Source organism: Hibiscus syriacus, unplaced genomic scaffold (genome assembly GCF_006381635.1).
Source record: "Hibiscus syriacus cultivar Baekdansim isolate YM2019G1 unplaced genomic scaffold, ASM638163v2 tig00117056_pilon, whole genome shotgun sequence".
Classification (NCBI taxonomy): domain Eukaryota; kingdom Viridiplantae; phylum Streptophyta; class Magnoliopsida; order Malvales; family Malvaceae; genus Hibiscus; species Hibiscus syriacus.
Genome location: NW_024063539.1, coordinates 690,546 through 709,594, shown reverse-complemented (window position 1 = coordinate 709,594; position 19,049 = coordinate 690,546). Strand labels below are relative to the sequence as shown.

The window sequence follows — 19,049 nt, the reverse complement described above, 5'->3', positions numbered from 1 at the left end:
TTTGAATAATATCAATACTAAAAAATATCTCAGAATCTTTTAATATTAATATCTAACTTTTGAAATCAATACCTACAATATTAATACTTACAGTAACATAAACCAAAATGTAAGAAGCTTGGGCTTACTCACCTTTCTTTTGCAGATGCTCCTATGATATTTTGTAAAGGCAATGTTGATTCTATTATGGGTGTCTTAAGTGTTCTTGATCAGTTTTCTAAAATTTCTGGGCTTCACCTTAATTCTTCTAAATGCAAATTTTTCGTTGTTGGCTGTTCTTCAAGAGCGTTAGATTTATTTAAACAGATCTCTGGTTTTAAAAAAGGGTGTGTACCTGTGAGATACTTAGGGATTCCCCTAGTTACTCGAAAACTAACTGAGAAGGACTGCGAAGTGCTTATTGATAAAATTAAACAAAGGCTTCACCATTGGTCTACTAGAAATCTGAGTTATGCTGGCAGGCTTGAACTCATTCGTTTAGTCATGTTCAGTGTCTCAAATTACTGGTGTAGACAACTTATTCTTCCCCAATCGATCTTATTAAAGATTAATCAACTCTGTTCCAGATTTTTCTAGAAAGGCGAAGACAAGGCAGCTGCAGGCGCTAGAGTCAGTTGGGATTCTATTTGCTTTTCCAAATCTGAAGGAGGCCTCGGTCTGAAGAACATAAACATCTGGAACAAAGCTTGCCTTATTGATCTCATTAGGAAAATCATTGTGAAAGATGGTTCTCTTTGGGTTGCTTGGCTATATGAATATATTCTTAAGGATCTTGATTTTTGGGATTATAATGCAGGTTCTAACTTGAGCTACACTGTTAGCAGAATATTAAAAATGCGTACTTTTCCTATTATTTCTTCTTCTGGTTCATTAAAACTTTCTGATATCTGGGAAGCTATCCGAATCAAAGGGGAAAAAGTTCCTTGGCACAAATTAATCTGGTTTCCCTTGCATATTCCTAAATTCAGCTTAATTTCTTGGATGGCTTTGCTGAATAGACTTCCTACTAGAGACAGGTTACTCAAAATGGGAATCACCTTGGAAGGGGCTTGTGTTAATTGCAATATTGAGCATGAGACAAGAGATCATATTTTCTCAACTTGTCCACTTGCTGTTCAGTTTTGGAACTCCATAATGTCTCTAAGCGGACTGCAAAAGGCTTACTTATCTTGGGATGAAATGGTTATTCATGCTGCTACAACATGGAAAGCGAAATCTTTACTCACCACAATTCTGATCTCATGGACTGCTTATATATACATTTTGTGGGAGGAAAGGAATCATCGAGTCTTTCAAGGCAGATTTAGAACTACCGAGAACCAGTTAAAGGTTATTAAAGAAGTAGTGAGGATTCAACTTAAGGGTAGAAATATTAATAGAACTGATAGTATTAATGATCACCTTTGTAAAGCTTGGGGAATTGACTAGCCAATCTATGTATTTGTAAGTAGGTTGATTATTGTTTTTTTGTTACAGATTGGTTGATTGTTTTGTAGCAGAACAATGCTCTTTGGATAATAAAATTTGATTTATCCAAAAAAAACCATATAGTAGAGGCCTTCTATATGTCAACAGGACATTAATGGAATAACATTTATTGATTGAGGGTATTTTAGTCATTTGATACTTACAGAAAAAAATACTCTTAAAAATCAAAAGAAAAAAACCCTAATGCAAATGTGTACCGATAGAGAGGGAATCCCAAATCCTGAGGAAAACTTATTACAGAGATGAACGCGAGGCGAGCTATTATCGGGCCGGTGAGTAGAGATGGTAAACGGGTACAGTTTCGTGGATTCCGCACCGCATCCGCTCCAATTGGAGCGGAGATGGGTATAATTTTAGCGGGTAGTAGGCGGGTGTGGATTTATAAAGTGGTACCCGTCGTGGGTGGTGGGCGGGTAATGGGTTTGAGACATTACCCGCCCCGCATCCGCCCGCCCCACATCCGCCCACCCAACTAAATATCTATTAAATTTTGGACCATTATGAATTTAGGTGTAATTTTAGAGACTAATTTATAAATTTTAATATTGTATAATATATAACATATAATTTATCCAAATATTAAGGATATTTAGTCTTTAATTTGGTCTTTAATTAGGAAAATATTCGACTCTTTGATTAAACCCATAATCCCAATAACCACGCCACTTTCCATGTTCTTTAGCCCATGCTGCCCATCCAAACACAAATCACCCGTACTATAAGCATCTTTCATACCAACAATTATATATTGTGGCGGACTCTAATCTAAATAGGGTTCTTCAACGAAAAAGGGTCAGAATGAGGAAATGGGATGATCCAGATTTATCATGGCTATCCAAGAATGTCCATCTTTGAATTAAGGGTTCGTTCATAGTGTAAGACTTATATGATCTTTTCATCTGATCTTTTCAATTGTTAGAATTTTTTTTTCTTGAAACAATCATGAATTTTTCTAGGACAGTATTTAAGGATCTCATCGAAAGCAGCAGTTTCCATGTTCTTTAGCCCCTCAAAACCTATATTAGGTGCACTATGAGCATTAACATCGAAAGCAACACAACAATCCAGCTCGGCAACTACATGCTCCATACAATCTGTCTCCATAACATTCGTAGAGCTACTCCTCTGACAAATTGAAGCATGCGCTGCTACCCCATCACAAACTGTCTGGGAACCAACTCCAACATCCCATTAGTTTGTTGTCAGGCGGGTCTAGATATGTATGTCGCTAGTGGGTAGTGGGTGTGGGGATGGATTTGAAAATGTACCCGCGTGGGCGGGTGTGGATTTGAAAATTTGTACCCATCATGGGTGGTGAGCGGGTGGTGGATTGAAAAATATTAGGTGGGTATGGAGATGGGGGAGGGGGTATCCGCACCCGACCCGCCCGTTTGCCATCCCTATCGGTGAGACAGGGAATCAACTCGATGGGTCATGACCCGAGTAAGTTTCAGGAAATGAGAGGTATAAGATACTCTTAAACAATATTAATACTTACAGTAACATAAACCATAGAGTAGAGGCCTTCTTTAGGTCAACAGGACATTAATGGAATAACATTCATTGATCGAGGGTATTTTAGTCATTTAAAGTTTTATAAAAAAAATACTCTTAAAACCCAGAAGAAAAAACCCTAATGCAAATGTGTACCGATAGAAAGGGAATCCCAATTCCTGAGGAAAACTTATTACAGAGATGAACGCGAGGCGAGCTATTACCGGGATCTTTACTCCGGTGAGACAGGGAATCAACTCGCTGGGTCATGACCCGAGTAAGTTTCAGCAAATGAGAGGTATAAGAGTGAAGGTAAGGGACGGGAACTTGGAGCGAGCGTTGGCGATGATGCAGCGGCTGATGCAATCGAGCGGAATCGAACGGATGATAAAGCAGGAACAAACTCATCACATGAAGAATTCTGAGAAACGCATTTTGGCTCGCAAGAATTTGGAGCGTAAGCTCCGATCGCAGGACCACGCTCGCAAGCTTCAGATGATCCTCGTCAAGAAAGTCAGGTACTTGAGAAGTTTCCTGGTTTCTAAAATTTTGAATTCCCTTTTTTTAGTGCTCTAAAAGGGTTAGATAGTCACAGTTAAAACTTGAAACTTAAATGAATCTAGCATAGAATGTCGACCATGAATAAATTGATGGATGACAACGCCTAGGGTCTAATTGAACGGAATCAAGCACAAATTTAAATCGAAATTTGAGTTCAATAGAGTTTCATTTTGAAAAGCTGGAATTTAGTTCAAGATAAGAATCAATTTGTTAGAGCTTAAAGCTCGTTTATCTTGTTCTTATACTCTATTTCAAATTGGATTATTAATGTTTGAGCTCGCGTTTGTAATCAGTTTTCCAATATTAATTGAAAATAAAGAAGTTTGGTTAGAGCCACAGACTACTCAAGTCAAGCATTGATAGACTATAATCTGGATTAGTCAATAGCCTGAGCTGCTCAAGCTCCAACGTGATTGAGAATGTTCATTGCAAATTCGAGTTCTTTCAAGACGAACTTGAATAGCTTACAAGCACAATTGTCTGTGCATAATCATGCAGTATCCTTTTGTATCTAGACTAGCTTTCATCCTCTATTGTTTGTATACTCTAGTAAAATATAAGCTTGCCTTTCATGCTCAACTTCAAATCAGATTATTTGTGTTTGAGCTGAGATTGAATTAGGTTTGTCAATACTCTTAAAACCAAAATTTTCAAAATTCTTTTCAAAAGTATTTTTTTCACAACATTTTTCAAAAGCAATGCTATGCTAACCTAGATAGAAATTAGAAAAAACTGGATTAGGCTTGCGAGCTAGCTGCTTATGGCAAGCATTAGGATACCTAGCATCTGCTTATTCAATAGCTTGAGCTGCTCAAACTCTAGCTCAACTAAAGAATGATCAAGACAAATTTAGTTCTTTCGAGACAATTTTGTGGAGCTTGCAAGCATAGTTGTCTCATATACTATCATCCATTACCATGTTCGAATCTGCTCTTTTATGTTTGCTATTATTTTCTCTGTTACTTCTTGTTTTGCATTTTCCTTTAATGGGAGAACATATATGAAAATGTCCTTGTTTTTGTTATGCAGGGGTCTGTGAGGACAGCTTTGGTGGAGTTTTCTCTGTAATTTTGCAGGAAATTTTAATGCTCCTTTTGATATCAAGGATTGAAATCAAGAACCTTTTCTTTCTTTCTTTCCCCCTTTTTTCCTTAGCTTGATGAAATGGGGATTGACATTTGCATATTTTGCTGGTTTGACAGTTCTTTCATGATTGGGAATTGAAGAATGATGATACATATTTATGTGCATTGAAATAATTACAGTGTTGACTTATGTTGTTTGGACTCTATTTTTCTTAAAGCACTAATGCATGGCACGTTTTTTGTTAAGGATAAGAGTATATATTCCTCTGAAGGCTCTTCAAATACTTGAAAAGAGAACTTTAAAATATTAAATTTACCCGTTTCGATTGCATATTTGTATCTGATATTTACACTTGTCCAAGGAATACAGGTTTTTATCTCTATTCCGTTGCACACATTTTGAAGTTTATTGGAAATTTTGCCCGTGCATTCAACTGTAGTGGTATTTCGGTAAAACCATTCGAATGTTATTGATTATTCATTCAACATTCGATGCCATTATTAGGACACTCAGATGTCACTATTGTGCATTCTAAAATGTTTACAAAGAAGATGCTTGAAGGGGCTTGGGGATTTGATTTAGGATTTGAAGAAGTAGATATGGTTGCTTTGAGTTGTGGATTTCAAGCTTATGTATCTGAACGTTAGGCTTCTTTTGGCTAAATATAAACCTTAGGAAAAATAGATGATTATTCGGATTATCCGATTGTTGAGGAGTTTTGACACCGATGAACAGGAATGGAATGTAGGGCTAACTAAATTCGACTTAAAAAAAAATTGAATTTTTCAACTCGATTCGATGCTAAAAATTTGACTCTAAAATTTTCAAATTTGAGTTTAGTTATAAAATAAAGCTCGAATAATTTTAAATTTGAGTTTAATTATAAACTATAACTTGAATAACTTGAAATTTTTAGTAATTAATAAGTTGATTTTCAAGTTTAAGTCGAGTCTATTAATTAGACATAATATATGTATACCAAATATAAAAAATATGAAGATATATATATATATATATATTATATATAGTTATTGAAAATCGTTTAAATTATAATCAAATAATATTGTAGCATTAAAATATGTATAATTAAATTTAAACATAAATTTGAACAAATCAACTCAACTTAGCTTGAATTTTATAAATTTGATTCGACTCATAAATTTTTAAAACAAAGTTTAAGTTATAAAATAGGGTTTATCAATTCATATAATTTAATTTTTTTATTTGATTCAATTCAATCGAATACTCACCCTTAATGATATGCTCAATATAATACTATTTTATGTTTTAAATTTAAATATTTTTTCTAAACTTTATTCAATTTAATTTTTTAAATTCTCATAATTCAACATTATTCTTTCTTTTTTCATAACTAAACAACTAAATAAAACTCAAAACACATACTTATACTGTTATACACACAATACAAACACAATTTATTACTTAAGAAATATTAATTTCACATATATTTATGCAACAATTTAAACAAGAACATATCAAAAAATTTATTTAAACAACATATACTATTATCGAACAAAACTTACTTGAAGTTGAACCTTGGTAGAGGAAGAAATTAATCTTTGCCGCCCCTTTCGACCAACCCCATTACCCCTCAATGACGGGCGAGCAATAGTGTAAAGTCGGCGAATGCTTATAGGACAGATCCAAAAATACTTTTAAAAATGAGTATATATATATAATAATAGCACAAAAGTTTTGAATGGACAGATATAATTAAAATTTAAGGGTGTGTGTTGTGAATAAAATAAATAATTAACTAAAAATAAATAAATTTTACTGTCTACCCTCGACAAGTTGTGGATTCCCCACTGATGGTTACAACTTATAAAATAGATAAACTACTTATTTGATACTTCACCTATTCTCACATTTAGGTTTTAGTCATCTAAATATTTTTAAAATCATACCTAACGTTATTTTGTTTTTATTTTTAATATCTTATTATAAAAAACTAATGATAATAGCGACATTAAATTTTTTCACGTCATATATTCTCTCATTGTTAGTATCTTAGTGATATATTTTAATGAATTTATTCGGTCTATAAAATGTTGATATGAAAATAATGGTAAAAGAAAATATAATATAAAAATTAAAAACAATAATAATAATTTCACATCATTATTAACTTTTTATCGATCGAATATCAAAATAAAAAAATATATAACATTAAATATAAATTTTAAAAATATAATTACATAATTAAAATAATAAGTGCCATTTTGAGGACATTTCCAAAAGGGTTAAGGATAAGAGGGATCAGCTTGAGCAAGTGTAGCTTGCAAATCTTTCACATGCTGGCTGCTACATTGATGATGAGAAGAGCCTTCAAAATGAGCTTCATGACCTTGAAGTGGCTAAAGCTTCTTTCTACAAACAGAAAGCCAAAGTCCACTGGCTTAGGGAGTGATAGGAATACCAAGTTCTTCCATTCTTCTGTGATGAGGAAGAGGAAGAAGAACACTGTCAGATTGCTTTATGCTGAGGATGGCTCTAGGCTAGATACTTTTGAGACCATGTCTGCTGAGATGGTGAGGTTTTATACAGTGCTACTTGGCATGGAGGACTATTGTGTTAAAAGTCGTGATGTGGATGTTCTTAAGGATTTGTTGGGGTATGAGCTTCCCTGTGCTACTGCTGCCTCCCTAGTGAAGGAGATTTCTAATGAGGAAATCAAAGCTTCCTTGTTTAAGCAAGGGAATGAAAAGAGTCATGAGACTGATGGGTATACTGCATACTTCTTCAAAGTGGCCTGGGATATTATTCAAGTTGATTTTTTTGCTGCCATTAGAGAGTTCTTTCAGACTGGTGTCTTGCTGCATGCCTTCAATGCTACAACCATTGTCCTAGTGCCTAAGACTCCTAATGCAGGTATGGCTAAGGACTTTCACCCCATATCTTGCTGCTCGGTTGTATATAAAACCATTACTAGCATCATTGTTGATCGTTTGGCTAGCTTCTTTCCAAGCTTGATTTTACTGAATCAGTCTGCATTCATTCAGGGTCGTAACATAGTTGATAATACCCTATTAGCTCAGGAAATAGTTAGGGGATACTCTCGCAGCTCACTGTCCCCTAGATGTGCTTTTAAAATTGACCTTAGGAAGGCTTTTGATTCTGTGTGCTGGGATTTTTTGTTGAAAGTTCTTGTTGCCTTGGGGATTCCTGAGGAATTTAAAGTTTAGATCAAGGTTTTTATCACTGGTGTAAGGTTCTCTGTGGCATTTAATGGGAGCTTAGTGGGATTTTTAAAGGGAGAAGGGGGATTAGGCAAGGGGACCCTCTGTCCCCTTATCTTTTTGTTTTGGTTATGAATGTGTTGTCTCATTTGCTTAATGTTGCTGCTTGTAATGGCCTAATCCGGTTCCATCCTAAATGCAAACATGTCTCCCTCACCCATCTTAGTTTTGCTGACGACTTGCTTATTTTCTCTCATGGTGATGAGAGCTCTATTTTGGGTGTTGTTGGGGTTTTGGAGGTTTTCTATGAGTTGTCTGGTCTTCAGCTTAATGCTGGCAAATCTGAAATGTTTGTTTGTGGGGTGCAAAATGATATTTTAAGTAGGATGCTGGCAGTAACTGGATTTAAATTGGGAAGACTCCCTGTTAGGTACCTTGGGGTACCTTTAGTCACTAGAAAATTAGCTGTCAAGGATTGCATTCCTTTGATTGATAATATTAGAAGTAAACTGAACATATGGTCTAAATTGAAGCTGAACTATGGTGGTAGGTTGCAGCTTATTCAACCTGTTCTTTTTAGTATTTCAAATTATTGGTGTAGGCATCTGGTTTTGCCAAATGAGGTAATTAGGCAGGTTGAGCAGCTTTGCATGAGATTCTTTTGGAAGGGTGGTGACATTCCTGCTAGGGGGGCTAGAGTGAGCTGATTGCAAATGTGCTGGTTAAAATCGGAGGGTGGTTTGGGTTTGAAGAGTCTTGGTTGTTGGAATAAGGTGTGCTGCTTCTTGTTGATAAGGAACATCCTAGCTAATGCAGGGTCACTTTGGGTGGCCTGGATCAAAGAATATGCTCTGAAGGAGACTGCTTATTGGGAAGTCAGTCCTAAACCTCAATTTAACTCGATTTTGAGAAAACTGCTTAAACTTAGGAATGAAGCTGCTGTCTTATTTGGTAGTATAGTGGACTGGAATATGGTCAAAAGTAAGTGGGTGTGGGAGAAGTTAAGAGACAAGAGGGAAAAGGTCAGATGGGAACACCTTATTTGGTTCCCCTTACATGTCCCAAGAATGTCAATTGTTGCTTGGATGGCTGTTTTGAATAGGCTCCCTACTAAGGACAGACTCAACAATATGGGAATGAAGTTGGATGGAGGTTGTGTTCCTTGCAATGCTGGGCTTAAAGACATAGACCATCTTTTCAATGACTGTGTTTTTACTAGGGGAATTTGGAGCAAGGTGCTGCAGACTTATAGAATCCCCTACAGGGAATTGTGTTGGAGTGATTCTTTGGCTTGGGCAGTAGCTAACTTCAGGGGTAAATCCTTGTTGATTTGTATTTTGAAATTGGCTTGGATTTGCCTTTTATACTTTGTGTGGGAAGAACGCAATCTCAGGTGTTTCAGAGGCTGCTCTAGGACAGATGATGATATCTTTGAAAGTATTAAGAGATCGGTTGGGGCTAGGTTACAAGGATACAACATAAACAAGGTTGACAGTGTTAATCTTCAGCTCTGCCTGGAATGGAGCATTGGCTAGTGTTGGTTTGCTGATTTGATGAGGGCTTCTTGGTTCTACATTCGCAGATGTGTGCAGGTCTATGGGCGGTTGCTTATGGGGAGTTTGCTCTTGCTTGCTTTTTGCTGCTTGTTTTCTTATTCTATTTATTTTTTGATGTATTTAGTTTGGTTGTTACCTAGGCTGTTAGTAGGGGTTTGGTACCTAATGACTTTTGGTAATTTGTATTGATTGTAGCACGTTTCTTTTCTTTCTTTTGGGTAATAAAATCAAATTATCAAAAAAAAATAATAATAATAAATAAATGACTTGTCAAATAGGTAGTTTAAACTAAATTTATTACCCAACACATGATCACGATTTATAAATTCGCCGGACATATTACCTATTTTATTCCATTTTTTAAATAAATCAAGACTTCAATAATTTTAGAATCAAGAGACAACGTAGTTTTCACCTTAATTCATGTCTAGATACCTCATTTCACTAATATTTTTCAAAGCTATAATGATAAAATTAGCCTCTAATGTTTGTGTAAAATTATTTTGTATTATATTTTTCTTAAAATATTTTTATTTTTAATTAAAATAATCTATATTTGATAAAAAAAATGTTAATTGATTAATAATTATTAATATGATATTTTTATACGTATTTAATTACTGACGTAATATGTATCACATCATTTAAAATAATGATGTGACATGTATTACATAACCCACGTCACTAAAAATATAACATGATAAATGTTATGTCACCAAAATAATATCATAGCACATGCTATATTATCAATTAAATAAAAGTAAAATGTTCATGTTAACAATGCATAGGTTAATTGGTAATTAACTAACTATTCTCATTTAAATTATTTTGATTGAAAATTAAACCATTTAAAAAGTTGATAAAGTAAGGATAACTTTTTATTATAGATATTTTTTAAACCACGATAATTCCCTAAATTAATCAGATTTTGTCGCCTTTTGTCATCAGTTGCTAAGAATTAAGATCACGAGACAGCGTCGCCTTTCGTATGATTGATGCAAAGTTTTGTTTTGTTTTTTCGCTTTGAAGAAACATGCAGGGACAACCTTTATGCAGCAGAAACTGAGAAAAGTATAATCTTCGCTAAAATCCTGTTTAAAAAATGGATCGACATGGTTCAGGGAAGAAACCTCATTGACTCTCTAGTCTCACTCAACTAAAAATCAAATCAAACTCATCGGAGCTTTAGTCGCAGATGCACTTGAAAAAGACACGTTTGCACTTTTAATTCCATGTGATGCACCTTCCCTTACCGAACTTTGTTGACCTTTCATCCCCCAATTACCATCATTTCGTTGTTTATTTTGACATAGAAACATCAAAAATCTTTTTCAGGTGGAGACAATTTCCGTTGTTTATTGTAACTCTCATATCTGTTTTTCAGATCATCGTGTAGAGTGACTGAATCTCAAGTCCCAACTGGATAAACCAAGGTTTGATCATTGTTACTTCACTTTTTTTTTTCTTGAATTTTTACTTTGAAATGAAGATGATGACTCAGAACCGTAGGGTCTTTGTTTAATATTTAATTGATTCGTTTCCAGAATATGGTTGGTTTATTATAGAATAATAAACCATCAAAACGCATTGATTGGAAAGCAAAACCGACAGAAAAACAATGGTAGTTGATTCATTTATTAAAATTATAATTCCTTGCTGGCGAGGGATGCGTATACAATTTAATGTGTATCGCTTTCTTTATTTTTATGGAAACATTTGGGTGTTAAAATTTCCTTTCATCAGTAGGTAGCTTTTCGAACCAGTCAATGCAAGCAGCAGCAATTTTTTTTTTTTTTTTGCATTTTGTTAGTCTTTTCTTTCATATCAGTAGGTAGATTTTAGTTGGCAAGATTTTGATCATATTCAATTATTGCAGTCATTTTATGAACTTATCCCATAAAAGTTGTCTGTCTTTCAATGATTTTCATGATTGATCTTATTTGATTTGCAGGAGTTAACATTTTTCTGCAATTTAAGTCTTGGGGTAGCTTAGTTTGTTAAGATTATATTGGTTATGGGAGGTAAAAGCTCAAAGGATTGGCGTGGAAGAGAGTATCGGACAAGCACGTCCAGTGGTTCGAATTCATGGAGTCAATACGGATACCCTCCGCAATCAGGACCCACAAAATCTTTATTATACACCACAGCATCACTATGCTCCACCTCCCTCGAGCAATTACGGATCGCAAACACCCCGCCGCGGGCATAAGACTGAAATACACGAGGATAGATGATAATTACAAAACACTGGACCAGGTAACCTTCTTGTTGCTATGCAATTCTTATGAGTGTTATCTGTATTGTCCTTGTTTTGGTTAACGTGAAGAAAGGGTGTGATTGGCGGTGATGGTAAACAGGGATATTTGTCCATAATGAACATGATTTCCATGACCCTATTTTACTTGCACTGAGCTGTGAGTGTTGGATATGGGGTATGCCTTTGACACGGGTATACCCAAAATTTTCTATTAAGATGGTTTTTAGAGGTTCATGTGTTTGACACGGGTACTTCAAGCGCAATGAAGAGTCATGGACTGCTAAAATTTAATTAGAATGCCTCATGAGTTCTGGAAAAGGATTAACTTCTGGTTTTTCATTTAGGAGATTCATTTAATTGACAGCAGTAATGTATTGTCTGTCTTGTGACAAATTTTGCAATGATTTTAAGTTGATTTTTTTCCTGTTTCTGCCATATGTGGCTGCTTCAATCATTCAGATGTTTCATGCGGAAAACTTGCTGACTGCATTAATTACTGACTGCAGGTTACCGCAGCCCTTGCACAAGCTGGCCTTGAGTCCTCTAACCTTATTGTTGGTATCGATTTCACAAAGAGCAACGAATGGACAGGTATAACTTACTGATTCTATCCGCCACGTAGCTTTTTTTTTTTAAACGATCTGCAGCACACCACTTAAATTTGCTGGAAACCAGGTGCAAGGTCATTCAACCGCAAAATCTTGCATCACATTGGTAATGGCCAAAATCCCTATGAACAAGCTATATCGATTATCGGACAGAGTTTGTCTGCTTTTGATGAGGATAACTTAATTCCGTGTTATGGATTTGGAGATGGTAAAGTTCATTGAAAGTGTTTTCTTACAATTCTGCATTAATTTGATTTCTACATATGGATTATTAAATTTATTCGCTTCATACGTCCTTAGCATCAACACATGATCAAGACGTCTTCAGTTTCTATCCTGATGAGAGATTTTGCAATGGATTTGAGGAGGTGCTTGCACAATACAGAGAAATTGTTCCCTAGCTTTGCCTCGTAGGTGCCAACTTGATTCATTGGATTATTCTTGTTATATATACATCTTGAAGTCAAACCACAACAGCCTTTTTATTTTTGTTTATGGCAGGACCAACATCTTTCGCACCCATCATTGAAATGGCCATGACCATCGTCGAGCAAAGTGGTGGTCAATACCATGTTTTGCTGATAATTGCTGATGGACAGGTAATATGCAAGAAGAAAACTCAGTTTTCTATGTTTCAAAATTTTGATTGTATACACTCTGGTCTAGGAATAGACAGAAACTGAGACATGCTCCGAAAAACTAGACTAGAGTAACAAAATATTTGGTTAAGAGGATAGACCAACTACTAAGCATTTGGTATAGTGGGTTTCTATCCCTCTAAATCCAAAGATAGTTTACTGCCACTATTAATAAGGTAACTCTGGATAATATAGAGAAGCAAAAACTAGAAGCATCTATTTGATATAGTGTCACCATCTCTCCGGATCCGAAGAACATCTGATCATTCTGATGTTGATTGGACTAACAATTGTCCGTGAAAGACAACTTCGATTTTACTCTTACGATGAGTCATCCTTAATATAAGTCCAGGTGAAATCTGGATCTCAGTTTCCAACATTTTTGTTTCATATATCTCCTAGGTTACAAGAAGTGTTGATACACAGCACGGTCAGCTTAGCCCCCAAGAGCAGAAGACAATTGATGCAATCGTTACAGCAAGGTGACTACCATTAACTCGCCACTTGCTTTAGATTGCCTCGCACTATATGTTCTAACATGGTTCATTTGGTTGCAGTGAATTCCCCTTGTCAATTGTCCTAGTCGGGATTGGCGATGGACCTTGGGACATGATGAGGGAGTTCGATGATAACATCCCTGCTCGTGCTTTCGACAATTTGCAGGTGAAATATCTTTGATGACTTGTTATTGTTGAAAACTGTAATTTACTTTTGTCTTCGGGTGTTTCACAGTTCTCTTCCCTTTTTGTCTACCGATGAATGTTCTTAGTTGTTAAATGCCATCTTTTTCGCCTTACTAGTTCGTGAACTTCACTGAGATTATGTCGAAGAATACGGATCCATCGAGAAAGCAAGCAGAATTTGCTCTTTCAGCCTTGATGGAAATACCTTCTCAGTATAAAGCAACTATCGAGCTCGGCCTATTGAGGTAGTTATCAAATTTGTTATCTATGTTACTTTGACTCTTAATTAATTTCTATAACTGTTAGTAATGTAACATTAATTTCTAATTGTTTTCTTGTTATTGATAAACCAGAGGAAGAAAGGGAAATACATCAGAGAGAGTTCCTCTCCCACCTCCCATGTACGGTGCCTCATCCTTCAATAACCCGAAGTCATATTCTCGCTCGAGCAGTTTTCAGCAGGATGCATCTCCGTATTCTCAATCCAGCAGTTTTAAGCAGAATGCATCCCCATATTCTCGCCCAAACAGTTTTCAGCAAAATGTACCACCGTATGCTGGATATGATAGCGCTGCTACCACCGGCACAGGTCCATCTTATGATACGGCAGCTACCACAGGCACAGGTCCATTTTTGAGCTCCCTTTACGATAACCAGGTATGCTAAACCTTCCATTGAAATAACATTGTAGTTATTAGCATTATAAAGGGCTTTTTAACCCTTTCTCTCTCAATCTTGACAGGTTTGCCCCATTTGTCTTAGTAATCCCAAGGACATGGCCTTTGGTTGCGGACATCAGGTTATATTCAATTTCTTTTAAGATTTCATTGAATTTGAAAAATCTAAAGTATATATATATATATTTCAAGAGCCGAGTATCGACATCTTCCTCGTCTATTTTTCTTGAAATTTGACAGACTTGTTGCAAATGCGGAGAGGACCTCCAAGTGTGCCCCATATGTCGGAGTGACATCCAAACTCGGATCAGGCTTTATTGATCAGTCTTTCGGACTGTGTTTTTGGTTCAGTAGATTGCTGAAACAAGCATTCGATGTCCGAAAGCAATGGAAGGTTAGCCCTTGACTGTGATAAAAAAACGATAAAAGAAATATAGGAAGTTTCCATTGATGAGCCTTTTAACAGCTAGCAAGAGATTGTAATATGTATAGGTTAAGGGCCATAGTCTTGCCGATGCATCCCTTTAGACGGTAAACTCTCTCATACCCTTTGCTTGATCGAGATTTATGATGTCGGCAATACAAGTCTAGACCGAGCAAATCGTATATTTTTGTTGTGTTGTTGATGTATGTTGTAAGTGGTGTGGTGTGTTGCGTTGTGTTGTGTTGCTAAGTCTATATTAGGGCTGTAAATAAGGAAAGACAATCATACACATCACGTATTATTCGAAATCGGTTAATATTCGAATTTAGTGATCTCAACTTAAGTTCGAGTTGAGTTACTTTATATTCGACTCGAAAAGTTCACATAACTCTAAAAAAAAAATATATTAAATTTTTAAATTTGTAAATTAAATTATTATAATATTAATCGTTTTTCTTTTTTAATATATGTATATATATAATATAAGATTTTAATTTACTTAATGTTCTTGTTCGAGCTGAGTATGAGAATATTTCGATTTCAAGTTTTTTTGAACTCAAGTCGAGCTTGAAAATTTTAAGCTTGTAAGCTTTGGAGTCGAGTCGAGCTTCAATTTTTTATTTCAAATTCGAGTCGAACAAATCAAATCGAATTTAACAATATTCGAGCTCGACTCAACTCGTTTTCATGATCTTAACCAATAAAATTAAAATATAACTATTTTTTAATCATAATTAAATTCAGGTTTAAATTTTTAAATATTTATTTATTTCCATATCTTCTCACAACTACCATGATCACCGTCATCATGAAGTTCGCTGCTCAGGTTGACGATGGACCTTTGATAAAATTTGCACGCATATTATCTGGAGAAACTAATTTGGAGTCATAACTACGATCAATTAGAGGGACGCTAGATTTCTTTACTTCTTCACTGGTATTTGGAACAAGCATACTCCTTGCAGCCTTGTTGGTTCCACCAAACGAACACTTATCTTCCTCCAACTTAACCGCTGAATTTTCTTCATCAGGGTAAGATTCTAGTGATGCTGATTATTTCTCTTGATCGACAGCGACGACATGTTCAAGTATTTGGATGTGAAGGTTCTTATTGAAGAGTACTGGTTTTTTCTGGGTATCGACTTCTTACATGATGGCACCTGCTGCAGCAAACTCTCATGTCAATGGATCAAATTCCAATCCTCCTTTCGCACTTTGCACCGAGTGAAGAACAGTTTGTATTATTTTTAATGATCTATTTAATCTTGCGTGAGGGCCATCTTGAGATCCCGAGTTGTCTACAAATACTTTTCAGTGTAGTTCACTCACGTCGTTAACAACAGATCTATTGCTTCATATTTGGCACGGCTGTAAACGTCGCTCTTCTCGTCCACTTCTAAATCTGTAATCGTCCGCTTCATTTTTGGCTCTTATCGTCCACTGAAATGAACACGCTATAAATGTTTACAGCTTCATATCGGTACCTTTGGAGCTGATCATCGGCCGGAGATCGATGGGTGAATTCGGTGAAGGTATAGATATCGTTCATTGGGCTAAACTACCGAAAAATTGTCGAAGAGATGAATCGGTTAACATCGCTGATTCAAGGGTAACAGTCGTGCCCAAAGATGAAACAATGCATTTGTTGTTCATTGCAATTTTTTTTTTTTAATTAAAAGAAGACTATTACAATGAAATACTATGAGCGAGTAAAAGCAGGACCATGAAGGTCTCGAGCAAGATGAGGTATTATCTCTTGGGGAGGTTCAATGTATATGCATGGTAGATCATTTGAAACGACGGTAGATTTTGCAAGGAAGTCTGCTGTAGCGTTGGCTTCACGACGTATGAGAATGAAATCAACCTTCCATTGTTTTGAAATAAGGCTCGCGATAAATCTGACAATAGACACTGGGCTGGATGCGGCTGTTGAAGAAGTCACAAGTGTTAGAGCTTCCGCACAGTCCGTTTGGCATTGGAGGTGCTCGAGTATTTGAGACCACGCTAATTGAAGTCCTTCAAGAATCCCCCAGAGTTCAGCTTGTAATGGGGAGGAAATACCAACCGCTTTATTAAATCCGACGATCCAATCTCCATCCTTGTTCCGGATGATGCCACCTGCCGATCCTAGAGAGGAAGTATGATGAACTGCACCATCCGTGTTGAGCGTAAACCAGCCAGCAGGCGCTGGTCGCCATTGAATAAGTTTCGGGCGAGGAAAAGCAGTACCGGTCGAGGAATCAGGCGTCGTAGTGATGAAATAATTAGCCCAGTTTTTGCTGTGGTTGAGTAATTGATCATTAGAGGGGGAAAGATTGGAGAATATGGATGAATTTCTTCGCTTCCAGATCTGCCACGCTAGGGAAGCAAATAAAGTTTTCCAAGGGATTTTTGAACCTGCAAAAAGTCGATTGGAATCAAGATTCATCATAAGCCATTCATTAGTTCCTAGAGTGAAGAAATCCTGAAGTTGCTGCTGTCGAATGATCAGTTGCCAAAGAGAAGCAGTTTGTTTGCAATCTCGCAACACATGCAACAAAGTTTCATTAGCTGATCTGCATATTTGACATAGAGGATCATCAGTAAGGTTACGCGCACATCGATTGACATTCGTTAGTAATCGATCTCGATAGGAAATCCAAAGGAAGTGCTTGATACGCTCCGGGATAGGAAGATGCCAGAGCTTAATCCATTTAACGTCTGTAGGATTCCAAAGTTCTTTAGTAATAAGGTTATAAGCGGATTTCACGGAGAATTCACCATTCTTGCCGTGAAACCAGGAACAACGATCAGTGCCAGTATTGGGATTAGGGGGCTGGATATTCAAAATATGTTGGAATGTGGAAGGCTGAAGAGTCTGCTGAATGAAGTTCCAGATCCAGCTACTGTTCGATTGGGAAACATCACAAACCATCAAGTTGTCTTCAATAGTGATGCTCTCTTACTTCCAGTTAGAGAGACGTCCAAGTTTCGGCAGCCAATTATCGTGCCAAAATCTTGTAGAAGCACCATCACCTACGGACCAAGAGATGAAACTATGGAAATTATCCCAGACCTTGGATAGAGACCTCCACAAATGAGAGCAATTCAACCGCATGATGGAAGGTGGGCACATAGATGTCACTTTATATTTTTGTCGAAGTAATTTTATGAAGTATGTCTCTGTGTTCGAAGCAACTGCAAAACAAAGCTTCATTAGGAAGGCCGAATTATGTTGCTGTAACCTCCTGATGCCGAGACCTCCATTGTGTCTAGGTTGAGATAAGGCGTCCCAACTAACGATAGGAATTGTAACCCCCCAGATCCGGGGTGTCACATTTGGGCCACCGGAGCGACCCACTGTAAAAATAGCGGAAAATTTAAAACTTTTATTGAAACATGTAACTTATCAAATCAGTTGTCACTATTTAAAAATAAAACAGATTTCCAGACTCGTATATAAATCAAAATACAATTACATGCCCCCTAATCACATGTACCATACTCTGCAACAACGCCGAAAGAACTCCCTTACTGAAGTCGATAGATGCACTGGTACAATTCTTTTAACCTGAAAAGGTGAGTAATAGAGTGAGCTTCGAAAAGCTCAATAATACAGAACTACCAGATGATGCTGAAAAACGTGCAGATACAGATAAACATGTTTTCCTTATTGGTTCAGATATTTACAGATCTTTATATTGAGCTGAGGTACATTGATATCGCATGTAGTAACAAATAATATTCATTTCAGATGGAAATATTTCGGATGTCTAGGTTCAGGAGATCAGAACAGGTTTTCTAGTGTGTTCCCATAAAACCAGTAAAAATATATAGATCTTTTAAAACATATATATATATATATATATATACCCCCATCCAACAAGTCCAAATTATGTAGGTTCCCCATAACCATACACCCACCATCAAGTCCAGTTGGCGCTGAGCACACAGCCGAGGAACTGATAAATAAGTCCCTGAGCACACAACCGAGGAGCCTCCAGGTATACTTCCTCCAATATTACCCCCAAGTAAAATATGTCCGTCCGTAAACGGATATATCAAAAATCAAAACATAAATCAGGTCAAGTATCATATCAAAATCCAGATCAAGTATCAGATCAGAATCCAAGTCAAGTATCAGATCAGAATCTATGTCAGATATCAGATCAGAATCCATGTCAAGTATCAGATCAGAATTCAAATCGAAAATCAGACAAAATATTCATGTGAGTAGGGAACACACCAGAATTTACAGATAGTATTCAAAGATATTGGATAATCTTAACAAGTAGAGGAATACATATCTTTAGTATACCGATAGAATATCGGAATTCAGAATCACTATTGGAAGAGTTCAATGAGTGACAGAATCATCAGTTATTCATAATGTGACTT

The 19,049-nt window shown here is 36.3% G+C and overlaps 3 protein-coding genes and 1 pseudogene across 4 annotated transcripts; all 4 read left to right on the top strand.

The window, feature by feature from the left end:
* The first annotated feature begins 1,658 nt into the window (after positions 1-1,658).
* LOC120198051 lies at positions 1,659-4,823 on the top strand. Of its 2 annotated transcripts, XM_039199446.1 has the most exons (3): positions 1,659-1,741; positions 3,195-3,500; positions 4,573-4,823. In XM_039199446.1, exons 1-3 carry the CDS (start codon positions 1,731-1,733, stop codon positions 4,580-4,582), a joined length of 327 nt encoding a protein of 108 aa, XP_039055377.1. In that variant the 5' UTR covers positions 1,659-1,730; the 3' UTR covers positions 4,583-4,823. The 2 variants fall into 2 exon arrangements, with proteins under 2 accessions (XP_039055377.1, XP_039055376.1); XM_039199445.1 differs by lacking the exon at positions 1,659-1,741 and having other exon boundaries at positions 3,122-3,500.
* A 3,137-nt stretch (positions 4,824-7,960) lies between these two features.
* LOC120198104 lies at positions 7,961-8,536 on the top strand. The gene has a single exon (XM_039199484.1). The coding sequence runs from the start codon at positions 7,961-7,963 to the stop codon at positions 8,534-8,536; it is 576 nt and encodes a 191-aa protein (XP_039055415.1).
* Positions 8,537-8,542: 6 nt separating this feature from the next.
* Positions 8,543-9,364, top strand: LOC120198103. The gene has a single exon (XM_039199483.1). It carries the CDS (start codon positions 8,543-8,545, stop codon positions 9,362-9,364), a length of 822 nt encoding a protein of 273 aa, XP_039055414.1.
* A 1,100-nt stretch (positions 9,365-10,464) lies between these two features.
* LOC120198616 lies at positions 10,465-14,680 on the top strand (annotated as a pseudogene).
* Positions 14,681-19,049: the final 4,369 nt, after the last annotated feature.